At 41.9% G+C, this 17,939-nt stretch overlaps 1 protein-coding gene across 3 annotated transcripts in view; it reads right to left on the reverse strand.

Annotated features, from left to right (window-relative positions):
• Positions 1 to 17,939, reverse strand: part of LOC102914915 (cyclin-dependent kinase 4 inhibitor B-like) — a 31,573-nt gene that overhangs the window by 5,304 nt on the left and 8,330 nt on the right. Inside the window, exon 1 of one of the 3 annotated variants that reach the window (XM_006974056.4) lies at positions 2,449 to 2,823. The exons of the other annotated variants lie outside the window; for them this stretch is intronic. Coding sequence (XP_006974118.3) covers positions 2,449 to 2,574 — 126 coding nt within the window. The 5' untranslated portion in view covers positions 2,575 to 2,823. Of the gene's footprint in view, positions 1 to 2,448; positions 2,824 to 17,939 lie in introns of those variants that run through there. 3 annotated transcript variants of the gene reach the window in all.

Below are 17,939 nucleotides of genomic sequence, written 5' to 3' on the forward strand. Positions count from 1 at the left end.
TTTGCTTATAATGGTAAATTTTAAAAGCTCTTTAGGGTAAGAAGATGGCGCAACAGGTAAAATCCTTTGCTGTCAAGCCCGACCTTCCATTTTCCAGACTCATATGGTGGAAAAAGAGAACCACTTCCCACAAGTTGTCCTTTGTCCTCTACACACACACCCTTCTCTCGATTACATACATAAATCAGAGCAATAAAAGAATTTAAAGCTCTGTAAAGTTAACTGGAAAATAAACTAGGCAGGAATTCCTTTAGAGAAAACGGGGAAGCCCCCAAACACCACTTTATACAGAGAACCCGCAGTTCAACTTTATCTAGGGTAAAGAACAAAGAAACTTGCTCGCACTGGAATACATTTGGCCATAGGTTTGGAATCTGCACTCCGACTACAGGAAGTTAAGGGTAATGTTATGCTAATATAAGGGATGCGCTGTTGTGTTTGCCTACCGTGGGTCTAATAACAATCATGAACCGAGCACTGGCAACCAGCCTCTGCCACAAGTCTGCTCCTAGTGCTGCAAAGGCAGGCACAGGTCCCTCCTCTGCCCCTTCTCTTCTTACCCCTGCTTCTGTTTACCCACCTGTGTTGCCTCCTCGACAAGCTAAGCAGCTGCTTCAGCCGCCACCTCCTCCTCCTCTTCTGTTGAAAGTTTTACTAACCTCGGGATTCTTCCTGAGAATCCTATTAGCAACAGTCTTGCATGTAACGTCACAAAAAAAATAAATAAATAAAATACCCGCCCCCAACTGGATATGCAAGAAGTTAGCCACCAGAATAAGTTTGAAGAGTGCACCTTGGAAAATCTTCAGGGGTTTTTGGTTCCCTTCAGGAAGATCTAATCTGTTTGTGAAAGTGGGTCATCCTTTTGGATTCACCACTGGTGTGTGTGTGTGTGTGTGTGTGTGTGTGTGTGTGTGTGTGTGTGTGTGTTTTGGTAGGGGTCTGGACTTTGATGGCCACAGATTGTTTGCAACTTCAGACATCTCTTACTTCAGAACAACCACAGTGGCAGACTGGCTGCTGGTGGGAGCAGAAGAGAAGGCAGGCAGTGGACATAGCCACTCAGAAAACCAGAATTCTGTGAGATTTTTAAACATGAATTACTCAGGTTTTTTTTTTTCTCATCAAGACAGCATAACCAGTTGCATTAGTATTGCTGAATCTTTCCCTGAAGAAAGTGGAACTAATTTAGTTTTCAGGAAAACTGTAAGTGAGCTACAAAAAGAAGAAAGAAAAAAGTTCTGTGGGCTCTATGTGTATGTTAAAGTTCTCCATAATTGCTCATAAATTTAGGTTTAAAGATTGCTCACATCTTTTATGGTATGGAAAAGCTGAAAAGAGCAAAAATAAAATGAATACTTGGAGAGTGCCTAAATCTTTTTAAGAAAGCACCTTGAATTGAGTTCTTGATTTTCTCTCTCTCTCTCTCTCTCTCTCTCTCTCTCTCTCTCTCTCTCTCTCTCTCTCTCTCTCTTTCTCTCTCTCATCTCTCTCTCTTTCTTTTTGTTTGTTTTGAGACAGGGTTTCTCTGTGTAGTCCTGGCTGTCCTGGAACTCTGTAGACGAGGTTGACCTCAAACTCAGAGATTCACCAGCCTCTGCCTCCCCAGAGTGCTGGGATTAAATGTATCACCTAGCTGATTTTTTTTTCTTTTGCTAAGCATTTCTGCCTCAAACACCAACTTGGTTAAGGTTCTGAACCAAAACGATTTCCTCTTTCCCCCTTACTAAAAAGCTGTCAAAATGATCGAACTGACTTTTGTTTTTGTTTTTTACTTTTCTGCATTCATAAATAAGGGCTTCTCTTACATATTTTAGGACTCCAAAGGCAAACTCCCCAGACACTGATAGCGTTTCAGATGTTAAACTGTAAAACATAGACACATTATTTTTAAAGGCTCACACCTACTCTGTACAACCACCCAACCTGTCTAGCCTCAAAATGTCTCCACGCTTGACTTGTAAATGATCTCAAGGTCCCCAACACTTTTTGTTTTCAGTATGCCTTTTAAACTGTGTAAAATGTATCCCATATCGCATCGTTACAACTGGACTTACTTTCCTTTACCCTGCTATGCACAGGCTTTTAGAATGCGTATTTGTTTCATGGGAATTTTGTTAGAATTAGAAATAATGGTTAAATTGGATATTACTAGGGCGGTGACAAAGAATTCCCTTGTAGGTTGAAGCTTAGTAAGTTGGTAAAAAGCAAAAGCAGAAATAATCTACTGACAACAGATGGGAACAAGTAATAATTCTCAACCACGAGAAATTGAAAACTGGTGCCAGAATGGTGCGCAGAAGGAGGGCAGCAAAAATTTCAGGGGATGCACTCCCAACGGTAACCGAATGGCCATTGCAGTCAGGGTCGCACTGGAAACTCCCCAGCGGTATTGGCTCTTCTTGAACAAAAGCTACCATCCCACTGCCTTTGAGACCCTGTGCCTACCTGAATCGGGGTGCGACCGAAACAGTTCGGGGCGTTGGGCGAAGCCCCTGCTTCTAGCAGCGCCCGAACCTCGTGCTCACGGCCCTGGGCCGCCGCCCTAGCCAGCCTGTCTGCAGAGTGCTCCATGCGGCTCCAAATCGCTCCCCTCCCGTTCGCCTCTCTCTCTGAGATCCAGTGCCCGCCCCGCCCTCGCGTGACCAGCCGAGCCCTCCTTCCTTCCTCTAAGGTTGGGGGGCGAACGTCGCCTGGTGCCTGACGTGGCTCCACGATCCGCTATAGGTGGCGCTATTCGCCCTGAACACAGCACGTATAGAACTCCCCTGAAACCATTGCTGCCCTCCCCCACCGAGGGATGAGGGGACGGTAGTCGGCACTCCCGCATAAGAGACGTCCGACGTCAGAGGAGAGCTGGGGGCTGCGGTAGCGCTAGAGGATCGGAGGATCCCCACCTGCTGCAAACGCTTACCCCCCCTCCCCATCGTGATCAGACACCCCTTGACGCTGGGCTCCTTCCGGGCGCGCAAAAGAGGAGCACGTGGGTGTCCTGAGCTGGTGAGCTAGTCCGTTGTTCTCCAGCAGCGCGAAATCTCTCCCGTTTCCTTCCTCCCCAGTGCAACACCCCAGTTTTTGAAAAAAAAAAAAAATGAAGGCGGGCATTTTTCACCGCCAAATTGAAACTTAAGGTATTTAACCTCACAGAAGAGCTGCGTCCTCGCTGCGCTGAAATGTCGGCAACCCTAGCTCAAACTATTCATTTTGGAGAGTCTCCTGCCTGCCCGCGGTCTCTGACCCGCGCGCCCCGTCCCGTGAAACCCGGGTCGTGATCACTCGCCCTGTGAAACCTGAGTCCTGGAGAGGAATTTTCAGAAACATTTCTGATGTTAGGGTGTTGGGTGCTAGCTCTTGATGAGTTCTATTTAACACAGACGGGGAAGGATTCTGCACGCAAATACAAGAGTGAGAGAGTGAAGTCTCAGGAGGACACTCTGCTTGCTCACCTTATTTTACCGGGCTGTTGTGAGTTTTAAGTAAGTTGACATGCTTATAAACGTTCGAACTACTGCAATCCTATTGCACGACTCTTACACTATAATCGTTTTAATGAATGGGCAGAGTTACCAATATTAGATGAAATGGAGGATTTAAAAAGACAACCATCACTGAAAACACGAAGGCCGTTTCTTTTACTCCTGCATTTAATACAACGAAGTTAAACAGCAACTAAAGAGGAAGCCTAGAGGGCTACTTTGAAAATATCCAAAACGTGTTCAGTCATCATGAGAGAAGCTTCCTCCTGCAGCAGATGGGAACAGATACAGAGACCCACAGCCAAACACTGCAGAGTAAGAGACCTTGGAACACTCAGCTCTAAATAAAGTGTCTCAATCAGATTCTTCCCCTGAGAACCCAGGGAATCCTGCAGAAGATGAGGCAGATAGAGCCTAAGAGCCAGAGGGGATGGAAGACACCAAGAAAACAGTGACCTCTAAATCATCATGATCAAAGCTCTTAAGAACTCACAGAGACATAGGTAGCATGCACAAGCCCTGCATAGGTCTGCACCAGGTATTCTGTGCTTATACTACGGTTTCCAGTTGAGTGTTTTTATGAGATTCCTGAGTGCGTGAATGAGTGGGTTTTTGATTCTTGTGCCTTCTCTTGGGCTCTTTCCTTTCTGTTGGTTTATCTTGTCTAACTTCGATGTGATAGCTGTGTTATCTTATTATATTCTATTATACTTTAAGAATGAATGAATGAATGAATGAATGAATGAATGAATGAAAACATAGCCACTAGGGTAAAAGTTAACAACTGAACTGTCATTTATACCTTCTGGGAGAAGGAAAATCAGTTTCCTATAATGCAATGACAGTCTAGATATATCAACCACTCCAGTGTAGATCTCATGTTCAGTTGTAGTTGACCAAGATATACTAGACTCCATAGTTTTTGCTTTTGTGTGTGTGTGTGTGTGTGTGTGTGTGTGTGTGTGTATGTGCGCGCGCGCACACGCGCGCGCGCGAGCTTGCTTGCTTTTATTTGGTTACATTTTTTCGTTGTGAGTGGTGTTTTATTATGTTTTCTTGTATTTTTTTTTTTAATAAAGAACTTGAAGTTAGGTGGGTAGTGGGAGGGGAAGAGGATCTGGAAGGACTTGGGGGAAGGATAGAATGTGATCAAAATTTGTTTAAATTTAAAAATTGTTTTAAATAACAAAAATAAAACAAAAAAGAAAATATCAAGAATAGGTGGGGGGGGGGCTGGAGAAATGGCTCAGTGGTTAAGAGCACTGACTGCTCTTCCAGAGGACCCAGGCTCAATTCCTAGCATCCCCAAGCAGCTCACAAAGTGTCTCTAACTCCAGTTCCAGGGGACCTGACACCCTCACACGGACATACATGCAGGCAAAACATCAATACACATAAAACAAAAATAAATAAATTTAAAAAAGAGTAAGTTTTGGATAAATACAAACCAGTTCAGGCATTTGTAGTAGAGGTCATCAAAGATGATGGAATCTCTGTGTATGGCCCCTCTGGAAGTTAATCCTGTTATTATAAATAATGGATAAATAACAGTACAAAGTCTATTTTATTTAAAACAAAACTACCACTCTCCAAATTTATTTATCCATCTCAGCTTGGACCTGGTGCCAACACTCAAGATGGGCTAAAATATAAGGACCAGGGTCCTGGCTAAAGGTAGAGAAGCAGGGAGAGTAGATTAAAGGAATAAACTCTTGTGGGTTCAAACCAGGACTTTTCTGTGTATTCAGAGGGAGAAGGAGAAAGATACTCAGGGCAGAGGTGAGAACATGTGTAAAGGTGGAGACATGTAGGAAAACAGGGTATTTCACCGAGATGTATTGGGCAGCTGGGAAAACAAAAACAGAAACAAACTTCTGGAGGAAGAGTCTACAAAAAAAACCTGCAAAAAAAAAAAAAACAGGAGTGAGCGAATGGAAGGTACTGGGACACTGAATGTTGATCACACACTTTCCTGGCTTTGCTGTGATTGGTCAAGGCTAAGCGCAGTGAAGCAAGTGAAATAGGTATATGGACCCAGAGGAGACTAAAGCATCTGAACTGAGGAGAAACTGCAGTGAAAGAGAAGGGGCAGCTGTGAGAGGTGGCTAGAATTTCTCCTCTTGAGGAGACATAAACAACCCTCTCCTCCTGCGGTCCAATAACAAACCATGATGAGATTCCACCAAGGTCACTGTGGGGAATCAATGAGTTCATTAGATTTACGTGCTGAACAATGAATGGGTGAAGGGCTGTGAGCAGGAATATGGGTATAAAGCATCCATGAATGTAAAGAAGGTCTGGAACCAGCATGGATGATGATGACTCTTCTGTGGCTGTGTAGATGAAGCCCCTTTCCCCAGTCCTTTCTCACCAACACAGTCTAGCCCTTCACCAGATCAAAGTTTGTTTGATGTAAATGTTATTTTACATTAAAAAAGTTATTTTAATGTAAATGCATCCTGATTGTTGAGAAACTTCTTATTGTAGAGAAAACAGAAAGATGAAAAAAGCAATTGTATGTATGTGTACATGCATATATATGTGTGTACACGTATAACCTGATTACATGCACAAATAATGATCTCATCTGATAACAAGATAAGTAGCCAGACATATAACTATATATATATAACATATATATATAATCAGAAGAGACACAGAAATAGAGACAATAAGAAATCCACTCAAAGTGGCCAAGAAAATCAATAGTTATCATTTATTGAATCTTAATTACATAACATACACTGATTGGTTTTACATACATCATCTCTAACTTAACAGAGAATTCTCAACAGAAGAATCTCAAATGGCTGAAAGACATTTAAGGAATTGCTCAGCATCCTTAATCATCAGGGAGATGCAAATCAAAACGACTCTGAGATACCATCTTACACCTGTCAGAATGGCTATGATCAAAAACACTGAAGACAGCTTATGTTGGAGAGGATGTGGAACAAGGAGAACACTCCTCCACTGTTGGTGGGAGTGCAAACTTGTACAGTCACTTTGGAAATCAGTATGGTGGTTTCTTAGAAAATTGGGAATCAATCTACCTCAAGACCCAGCTATACCACTCTTGGGCATATACCCAAGGAATGCTCAATCATACCACAAAGACACATGCTCAACTATGTTTATAGCAGCATTATTTGTAATAGCCAGAACCTGGAAACAACCTAGATGTCCCTCAACTGAAGAATGGATAAAAAAAATGTGGCACATATATACAATGGAGTACTACTCAGCAGTATAAAGCAATGATATTATGAAATTGGCAGTCAAATGGATAGAACTAGAAAATATCATCCTGAGTGAGTAACTCAGACTCAAAAGGACAAACATGGTATGTACTCACTTATAAGTGGATACTAGATGTAAAGCAAAGGATAATCATACAACAACCCACAACTCCAGAGAAGCTAGATAACAAGGAGGACCCTAAGAAGGACACATAGATAACCCAGTGAAGGAGAAATAGATCTACATGAGCAAACTGGGGGAGGGAGGGGTAATGGAGGTCAAGGAATAGGATAACATAAGGGAATGGGAGGTTCGAGCTGGAACAGGGACAGAGTGGGAGAGCAAGGGAAGAGATACCATGATAAATGACGACATCATGGGAATAGGGAGAAACAAGGTGCTTGGAAAGTTCCCAGGAATCCACAAGGATGACCTCACCTTAGACTACTAGTAATAGTCGAGAGAGTGCCTGAACTGGCCTACTCCTGTAATCAGATTGGTGAATACCCTAAAGATCATCATAGAGCCTTCATCCAGTGACTGAAGGAAGCAGATGCAGAGATCCACTGCTGGGCGCCAGGCTGAGATCCAGGAGTCCAGTTGGTGAGAGAGAGGAGGTATTCTATGTACAAGGGACATCAAGATCATGATGGGAAAACATACAGAGATGGCCAGCCAAACTACTGGAAACTAATGAACTGTGGACCAATATCTATGGAGCTCCCAAGGGACTGGACTAGGCCCTCTGGATAGGCGAGACAGTTGTTTAGCTTGAACTGTTTTGGGGGGGGGGTCCCCAGGCACTGGGATCAGGATCCATGCCTGATGCATGAGCAGGCTTTTTGTAGCCCAGTGCTTATGGTGGGACACCTTGAGCAGCCTTGGTGCAGGGGAGAGGGGTTGGACCTGCCTCAATTGAATGTACCAGGCTCTGCTGACTCCCCATGGGAGACCTTGACTTGGAGGAGGTGGGAAGGGGGACGGTTGGGGCGAAAAGGCTGGGGGGCGGGAGGAGGGAGGAGATGGGAATCTGTGGTTGATATGTAAAATGAATAGAAAATTTCTTAATAATAAAAATTAAAAAAAAAGAAATCCACTCAAAGTGGCCAAGAAAATCAATGGTTATCATTTATTGACTCTCAATTACATAACACACATTGATCAGTTTTATATACATCATCTCTAACTTGACAGCGCTCTTGTGGGATAGAAAGTATTATCCTTCCTTCACAAAATGGAATGGAGTAAGCCAAGAGTGTCTCTATAGCAATGCACATGATGGAGTTCAAACCCAAGGCTTCCAGCTTTGAGCGAGAGGCCCCTTCTGCCTCCTAGACAGATATGCCTTCCTGTTGACAGTATTTGTGGTGTGCAACTCAGCAATACTTCCTTTTCTCTGAGAACCAAGTGCTCAGACAAGTATTGTTAAGTACCAGCTTCTGTGATATTTGTCAGTACAAATACAGTGGCAGAAACTGGGTCTCTAAATCCATCCAAAAATCACTTAATAGTCATGTCCATTCTGAATGATTTTTTTCCTGATTGTAGCTCACATATGTAGAAAAATCAGGGCTGGATGGTGGTGGTAGACGCCTTTAATATCAACTTAAAAAAAAGAAAGGGGGGAGGGAGAAAAGGGAGGGGAGAGGGAGGGAGGGAGAAAGATCAGGAAATGAGATGCATGAAGAAAACAAGAAAGTGTGCCACAGAAATGACAATGTTGGCTTCTAGGACCCAGCCAGCCCCCTGGGAACCCCGACCCAACTCTGCCCCAGTTGCCGGCCAGCAGGGAAAACTCCTGGGGGAAGGCCCACCCACCAAAACCCCCATCGGACTCTGCAATCTACAAGTCCCATGCCCTACCCCATACCAAGCTGCCTGTGACCCCAGTAACTTCCTAAGACAGGGAAACCAAACCCCCAGCTCTCATTGGACCAAGAGCTGAGTGACTCTTCTCCCACCCAGAGAGTCCTGCCTCTAGGACCTAGGCCCTGGGACACAGCCAGTCCCTGTGAACCCCTACCCAACTCTGTCCCAGTTGCCAGCTAGCAGGGAAAACTACTGCAGGAAGCCCCCCCACCCCAAGTCCCCCTATCAGACCCTGTGACCCCAGTAACTTCCTGAGACACAGAATCTGCCAGCTCTCATTGGACCAACAGAGGCTTCTTGAGACAGAATCTGTTACCTCTGACTGGACCAAGAGCCCTGATAAGACCAAGAGCAGCTCCCTGAACCACAGAATCAGCTAGCTTGGATTGGACCAAGAGCAGCTCCCTGAGATACAGAATCTGCCAGCTCCAATTAGACCAAGAGCTAAGATTGGACCCATAGGGGCCCCCCTGAGACACAGACACAGCAAGCATAGACTGGATCAATAGCAGCTTGCTAAAACACAGACACCTCTTGCACCTATTGAAGGAAGAGATGGGTAGATGCCAGTGCAAAAATAGATAAAACAACATAAAGAGCAATATGGTACCTCCAGAACCTAGCCCTTCTACAACAGCAAGACTTGAATATCACAATGTAGAAGCAGAAGAAAGTGACCTTAAAAATAACTTCATGCAAATGCTAGAGGCCTTTAAAGGGCAAATGAAAAACTCCCTTAAAGAAATTGAGGAAAAGACAAACAAAAATTGGAAGAAATCAATAAATCCCTTAAAGAAAGCCAAGAAAACCATGAAAAAGCAATTAAACATGTTAAGGAAACAGTTCAAGACCCAAAAAGTGAAATAGAAACAATGAAGAAGACACAAACAGAGGGAATACTGGAAATAGAAAATCTGAGTAAATGAACAGGAAACACAGATGCAAGCATAACCAACAGAATACAAGAGATGGAAGAGAGAATCTGTGGTATAGAGGATACAATAGAGGAAATAGATTCGTCAGTCAAAGAACACACCAAAGCAAAAAAAGTCATAACACAAAATTTCCAGGAAATCTGGGACACCATGAAAAGCCCAAACCTAAGAATAACAGGGATAGAAGAAGGAGAAGAATATTAACTCAAAGGCACAAAAAATATATTCAACAAAATCATAGAAGAAAACTTTCCCAACATAAAGAAGGAAACACCCATGAAGATACAAGAAGCCTATAGAACACCAGACTAGACCCCCCCAAAAAGTCCCCTTGATACATAATAATTAAACCACTAAACATACAGAATAAAGAAAGAATATTAAGAGCAGCAAAGGAAAAAGGCCAAGTGACTTATAAAGGCAGACCCATCAGAACAACACCTGACTTCTCAATGGAGACTTTGAAAGCCAGAAGGTCTTGGATAGATGTAATGGAGACACTAAAAGACCATGGATGCAAGCCTAGACTGATATACCCAGCTTTCAATCATCATAGACGGAGTGAACAAGACATTGCAAGACAAAACTAGATTTAAACAATACCTGTCCACAAACCCAGCCCTACAGAAAGCACTGGAAGGAAAATTCCAACCTAAGGAAGTCAGATACATCCACGAAAACACAGGCAATAGATAACCCCACAGCAGTAAATCCCAAAGAAGAGAAATACTCACACACTACCATCAAAAGATAACAGGAATTAACAATCACTGGTCATTAATATCCTTAATATCAATGGACTTAATTCATCTACAAAAAGACACAGTATAACAGAATGGATACGAAAGCAGGACCCATCTTTCTGCTGCATACAAGAAACACACCTCAACTTCAAAGACAGACACTACCTAAGAGTAAAAGACTGGTAAAATTTTTCGGATCAAATGGACTTAAGAAGCAAGCTGGTGTAGCCATTCTAATATCCAGCAAAATAGACTTCAAACTAAAATCAATCAAAAGAGATCGAGAAGGATATTACATACTCATCACAGAAACAGATGAAGTTTCAATTCTGAACATTTATGCCCCAAATATAAGGGTATTCACATATGTAAAAGAAACATTAGTAAAGCTTAAATCACACATCAAACCCCACACATTAATAGTAGGAAATGTCAACACCCCACTCTCACCACTGGATAGATCTGCCAGATCAAAACTTAACAGAGAAATAAGGGACCTAACTGATGGTATGGCTCAAACGAACTTAAATAGATATCTACAGAACATTCTACCCTAACAAAAAAGAATATACCTTCTTCTCAGCATCCCATGGAACATTCTCTAAAATTAACCACATACTCTGTCACAAAGCAAATCTCAACAGATACAAAAAAAAAAAAAAATGGAATAACCTCCTGTATTCTATTGGACCATCATGGCTTAAAGTTAGATTTCAACAACAACAAAACTTACAGAATGCCTACAATCTCATAGAAACTGAATAATGCTCAACTGAATCACCAAAGGGTCAAGGAAGAAATAAACAAATTCAAGACTTCCTAGAGTTCAATGAAAAGGAATGTACCCAAATTTATGGGACACTATGAAAGCAGTGCTAAGAGGAAAATTCATAGCACTAAATGCCCACATAAAGAAGTTGGAGAAATCTCACACAGTAACTTAACAGCACACCTAAAAGCTCTAGAACAAGAAGAAGCAAAGTCACCCATGAGGAAGAGACACCAGGAAGTAATCAAATTGAGGCTGAAATCACTAAAATAGAAACAAAGAAAACAACACAAAGAATCAATGAAACAAAGGGTTGGTTCTTTGAGAAAATCAACAAGATAGACAAGCCCTTATCCAGACTAACCAAAAGGCAGAGAGAGAGAGAGAGAGCATCCAAATTAACAAAATCACAAATGAAAAGGAAGACTGACAATAAGGAAATCCAGAGAATCATCAGGTCATACTGCAAAAACCTATACTCCACAAAATTGGAAAATCTAAAAGAAATGGACAATTTTCTGGATAAGTACCACACACCTAAGTTAAATCAAAACCAGATAAACAATTTAAATAGACCAATAACCCCTAAGGCAATAGAAATAGTCATTAAGTCTCCCAACCAAAAAAAGCCCAGGACCAGATGGTTTCATCAAAGAATTCTACCAGATTTTCAAAGAAGAGTAAATACCAATACTCTTCAAATTGTTCCATACAATAGAAACAGAATTACCAAACTCCTTTTAAGAGGCTACAGTTACTCTGATTCCACACAAAGATGCAACAAAGAAAGAGAATTACAGACCAATCTCCCTCATGAACATTGATGCAAAAATACTCAATAAAATATTGGCAAACCGAATCCAAGAATACATCAAAACAATCATCCATCACGACCAAGTAGGATTCATCCCAGGGATGCAAGGATGGTTCAACATACGAAAATCAGTCAATGTAATACACCATATAAACAAACTGAAAGAAAAAAAAAAGTGATCATTTCATTAGATGCTAAAAAGGCCTTTGACAAAATCCAACACCCCTCCATGATAAAACTCTTGGAGAGATCAGGAATACAGGGAACATACCTAAACATAATAAAGGCAATTTACAGCAAGCCAACAGCCAACATCAAATTAAATGGAGAGAAACTCAAAGCAATTCCACTAAAATCAGGAACAAGACAAGGCTGTCCACTCTCCCCATATTTATTCAATATAGTACTTGAAGTTCTAGCTAAAGCAATAAGACAACAAAAGGAGATCAAGGGAATACAAATTGGGAAGGAAGAAGTCAAACTTTCACTATTTGCAGATGATATGATAGTAGTGACCCCAAAAATTCTACCAGGGAACTCCTACAGCTGATAAACTCCTTCAGTAAGGTGGCAGGACACAAGATTAACTAAAAAAAAAAATCAGCAGCCCTCCTATATACAAATGATTAAAGGGCTGAGAAAGAAGCAGAGAAACATCACCCTTTACAATAGCCACAAATAATATAAAATACCTTGGGGTAACTCTAACTAAGCAAGTGAAGGATTTGTATGACAAGAACTTTAAGTCTCTGAAGAAAGAAATTGAAGATATCAGAAAATGGAAAGATCTCCCATGCTCATGGATAGGTAGGATTAACATAGTAAAAATGGCAATCTTACCAAAAGCAATCTACAAATTCAATGCAATCCCCATCAAAGTCCCAACACAATTCTTCACAGACCTGGAAAGGGCAATACTCAACTTATTTGGAAAAACAGAAAACTCAGAATAGCTTAAAAAAAAAATCCTGTACAACAAAGCCCACCTCTGGAGGCATCACTATCCTTGACCTCAAGCTCTACTATACAGCTATAGTAATTAAAAAACAGCTTGGTATTGGCATAAAAACTGACATGTGGACCAATGGAATCTTAACCCTAATCTCAAAAAAGGCTCATCTCCAAAATATATAAAGAACTCAAGAAACTAGACATCAATGTAATGAGCAATCCAATTAAAAAATGGGCCGTAGAGCTAAACAGAGAATTCTCAACGGAAGAATCTCAAATGGCTGAAAGACATTTAAGGAATTTCTCAGCATCCTTAATCATTAGGGAGATGCAATTCGAAACAACTCCGAGATACCATCTTACACCTGTCAGAATGGCTAAGATCAAAAACACTGAAGACAGCTTATGTTGGAGAGGATGCGGAGCAAGGAGAACACTCCTCCACTGTTGGTGGGAGTGCAAACTTGTACAGCCACTTTGGAAATGAGTATGGTGGTATTGGTGAAATTATTATGGCCACTCCATGTAGTTAAAAGGGAGGTTTATTTTGTGGGGTAACTTACAAGTGAAGGGGTAGTTTACAGGGCCTGGGAAAGGTGTAGTGCAGTGTTCTCTGGAGAACTCTGCTCGGTCTACCTCCAGCGTCCAGGATCCAGAAACCTAGAGCATCAGATCTCAGGTCTTCAGCATCCTCTCTCAGCCCTGCCTTGTAGGCGTGACAGTTACCAAAGCCTCAATGGGGGTTGGAACTTCCAGGTCAAAGCTGGAATGGCTACCCACTACATGGTGGTTTCTCAGAAAATTGGGAATCAATCTACTTCAAGACCCAGCTATACCTCTTGGGCATATATCCAAGGAATGCTCAATCATACCACAAAGACACATGCTCAATACATTTATAGAAGCATTATTTGTAATAGCCAGAACCTGGAAACAACCTAGATGTCCCTCAACTGAAGAATGGATTAAGAAAATGTGGTACATATACACAATGGAGTACTACTCAGCAGAGAAAAACAATGACATCATGAAATTTTCAGGCAAATGGATGGAACTAGAAAATACCATCCTGAGTGGGGCAACCCATACTCAGAAGGGCAAACATGGTATGTACCCATTCATAAGTGGATATTAGATGTAAAGCAAAGGATAATCATACAACCATCCACAACTCCAGGGAAGCTAACTAACAAGGAAGACTCAAAGAGGGGTGCATGGATTGCCCTGCGAAGAGGAAATAGATGATATCTCGATGAGTAAACTGGGGATGAGGAGTGGACAATGGAGGGTAGGGGATAGGGGATGAGAACATAAGGGAATGGGATGGTTGAGCTGGAACAGGGAGGGAGGGGGAAAGCAATGAAAGTGATACCATGATAGAGGGAGACATCATGAAGACAGAGAGAAACCCAGGGCTAGGGAAATTGCCAGGGATCCCCAAGGATGACTCCAGCTTGGGCTACTCAAAATAATGGAGAGGGTGCCCAAACTGAACAGGGTTACCCCAGTGTTCAGATCGGTGAATACCCTAACTGTCATCACAGAGCATTTCTCCAGTAACTGAAGGAAGGAGATGCAGAGTTCCACAGCCAAACACCAGTCCGAGCTCCAAGAGTCTAGTCAGAGAGAGAGAGGAGGACTTCTATGAGCAAGTGCATCAGGATCATGATGGGGGGGGGGGGATGCAGAGATGACCAAACCAAACTAGTGGGAACTCATGAAAGTTGGATCAATGGCTGTGGAGCCTGCATGGGACTGGATTAGGCCCTCTGCAAGGCAAGACAGTTGTGAAGCTTGATCTTCTGGGGGTGGTGGGGGTGGCCTGGCACTGGGATCAGAATCTGTCTCTGGTGCATGAGCAGGCTTTTTGGAGCCCACTACCTATGATGGGACACCTTGTGCTGCCTTGAGGCAGGGGGAAGGGCTTGGACTTGCCTCTATTGGATGTGCCTCCCCATGGGAGGCCTTGCCTTCTTGTGGGTGGGAGTGGGGAATGGGTTGAGAGGGGGAGGATGGGGGGGGCAGGAGGAGGGAAGAGGGGGATCTTTGGTGTGTAAAATGAATGAAAAAATTTTCATAATTAAAAAAAGAAATGACAATGTCAAAATATTCCCTTCCTTCCTTTTAAGTCTTTACCTTGAAGATCCTGCACAATTTAAAAAGATTTTACTCTCACGTATAAGAACTTTCCATCTTCTCCAAAGGTATACCATGAAGGCTAGTTTTAACAGTTCTCTTGGCAGCGCACGTTACGATTTTCTTACTGTTGGTCAGATGTGTTTGAAGTGCCTCTAATTGCTGCCATGTTTCAGTGATGTGCCTCCCTATTGCCCACCTTTTTTCTGGTACTGTAGGTCAAGTCATGAGCTTCCCACATGCTGGGCAAGCACTCTACTACTACTACCCTGGCCCTGGAAATAGGTAAGACTCTTGACAAGTACAACAAATCTGTCTTTTAAGGAATCATTCCTTTGATCTATAACTAACCAGAAAGGTGTTACACAGTCATAAATACCCAGTTAATAAATATTTTCTGTAGGTTTTATTAAAAAAAAACACACCAAAAACATAAAAAGTCTCATTACCTATCACTGGCTGATCTGGAACTCAGCTCTGGATCTGCTTGCTTCTGCCTCCTGAGTGCTGAGTCCTGGCATTGTTTTCTGTATGTCTTGAATAATTTTCTCTCCCCATATTCTTTCTATGATAGTATGATAGCCACAGCTACTTTGACTTGGACAAATGTGTGTGGTGAGAATGACAATCACATCCTTCAAATAATTGTGGAAGGGACACAAATGAAGTACTGGATCGCAGGACAAACCCATCAAGAGAGAATGCAAAGAGGTACAGAGCCGACCCCTCATTCACCAGCTCTGTGAATTCAATGTGTTCTCTCTCTCTCTCTCTCTCTCTCTCTCTCTCTCTCTCTCTCTCTCTCTCTCTCTCTCTCTCTCTCTCTCACACACACACACACACACACACACACACACACACACACACACACACATACCCCTTGTATTCCAGGCAGGCCCTGATTCTGCCTCTCTAACTGCTGGGATTCTAGGCTTGCTCCAAGCAAAGTGGGTTTAGTTTAAATAAAGTATGTAAATTTCCTGACCCTTTGTTCTTTCTCCTCAGGTTTAGGTAAATTATGTAAACTTCCTGGGGTCTGTAAGGAAAATAAAATTTACCTAGGAAAGGTCATTTGTGGGCAATAAAGAATATTAGATCTGTGGAAATCCAGGTATATAGTGGGTTCTCAATAAATAAAAATTAGTTTAGAACATATACACGTTCTCTCATGTTATTCCCGGAGGCCATCAAAGTCAATTTCCACTTTTCCCTTTTTGATAACTGCACATTTCTGCAGATGTTATAAAATTCGACAGATAAACTCCCTTCTAATAGTTGTGATTAATTCTCCTTTGGGGGATTCAATCCCCTAAAAACAGCATCGTGGTAACAAAAGCACCTGTGTTCCAACACAAGATTCTCCAGAGAAAAAATTAGTCATTGAATCCCGGGAAGTGACTGGGGTGGATCACTGTGTTAAGAGTTTCCTCTGCACTGTCACCTACAGCTTTTTCTTTGAGTGTATTTCAAGCAGAAATCTATGAGACAGTCTTACCTTGTATTCCAAGTTGGCCCAGGGAAAACTGGGCAAAACAGGGGAATGCAACATTTACCTTTGAGAAACTTTATGTTCTACCTCTTTAGAAACATCCCCTTAGGACGTTTTCTTCCTTTAAAAAAAAAAAAAAAAAAAAGCCTTGCCCCCTGACTGCTAACTGAATGGGAAGAATGGTATGTTGTGCGTTTTGTGTGTCTGGAATTCCAATTCTGAATAACTCCTTCAAATTGTTATTATAAATGACTCAAAATATTGAATTCCACATTCCAGACATCTTGAAGGGCTTGAAGATGACTTTAATATTTCTGCCCACATATCACACACACACACACACAAACACACTTTTAAAACTAAGGTATTAAAAACTATTTTGAGGGTTGGAGAGATGGCTCAGAGGTTAAGAGTACTGGCTGTTCTTCCAGAGGTCTTGAGTTCAATTCCCAGCAACCATATGGTGGCTCACAACCATCTATAATGAGATCTGGTGCTCTCTTCTGGCATATAAGTATACATGCAGGCAGAACACTGCATATGTAATAAATAAATAAATAAATCTTAAAAACTGTTTTGAGTAAACTGCAGGGGTTAGCAATCCAATAATCTCCAGTGCCTTCTGTAGCAGTCACTATTCCAGGTCACTGACATTTTTTGAGATTGAAAACAGGCTAATAACAATACTTTTGGTTTTAATAATTACACTGATTTTTCTACTATAGGAAATTATAGATATTATCCAGATAGTAAGTAGCATTATACCCTATAGGCTTTCATACAGGTCTTCTGTGCAAGTATAGACTTAGAAGCAGGCAAATTTACATGGATTTCATATGACATGTTTGACTTGACTGGTATACATGTCTTATTTGGATGTTTGCAGTGAGTCTTGACATGCTCTACCTACCTCTCATTGCATGAATACTATAACCTGCTGCCTCAGGCTTCCAGATGAGAAAGTGAAAGCAGAGAAATTCCTGCAGCTCTGTTCTAAAACCTCACCAGCTAGCAAGCAAAGGAAACAGAATCTGATCACAGGCCATGTGAATACCAACAATGAGCTTTCTTCTGCTTCAGACCGTTCCTGTGTTAATCCAAAGGTTCTCATTTGCTGCTTTTAAATCAAAGCAGGAACAAGTATTTATGTTTATGAGAGATTTCAGTTTTATTTTATTTTTTTATTTTATTTTATTTTATTTTATTTTTTTGGTTTTTCGAGACAGGGTTTCTCTGTGTAGCTTTGCACCTTTCCTGGGACTCACTTGGTAGCCCAGGCTGGCCTCGAACTCACAGAGATCCGCCTGGCTCTGCCTCCCGAGTGCTGGGATTAAAGGCGTGCGCCACCACCGCCCGGCTGAGATTTCAGTTTAAACTTATGATGCAGTGACTTGGGGAACTCCATAAGAACTTCAATTATTATTATATTGTCTTGTGTTTTGAATTTTTCCATGGAATCAGTAAATATTTACTGGGACATATAGACTCATACTGAGCATAATGGTGACTTAAGGAGC

Source organism: Peromyscus maniculatus, chromosome 2, assembly GCF_049852395.1.
Source record: "Peromyscus maniculatus bairdii isolate BWxNUB_F1_BW_parent chromosome 2, HU_Pman_BW_mat_3.1, whole genome shotgun sequence".
Lineage (NCBI taxonomy): Eukaryota > Metazoa > Chordata > Mammalia > Rodentia > Cricetidae > Peromyscus > Peromyscus maniculatus.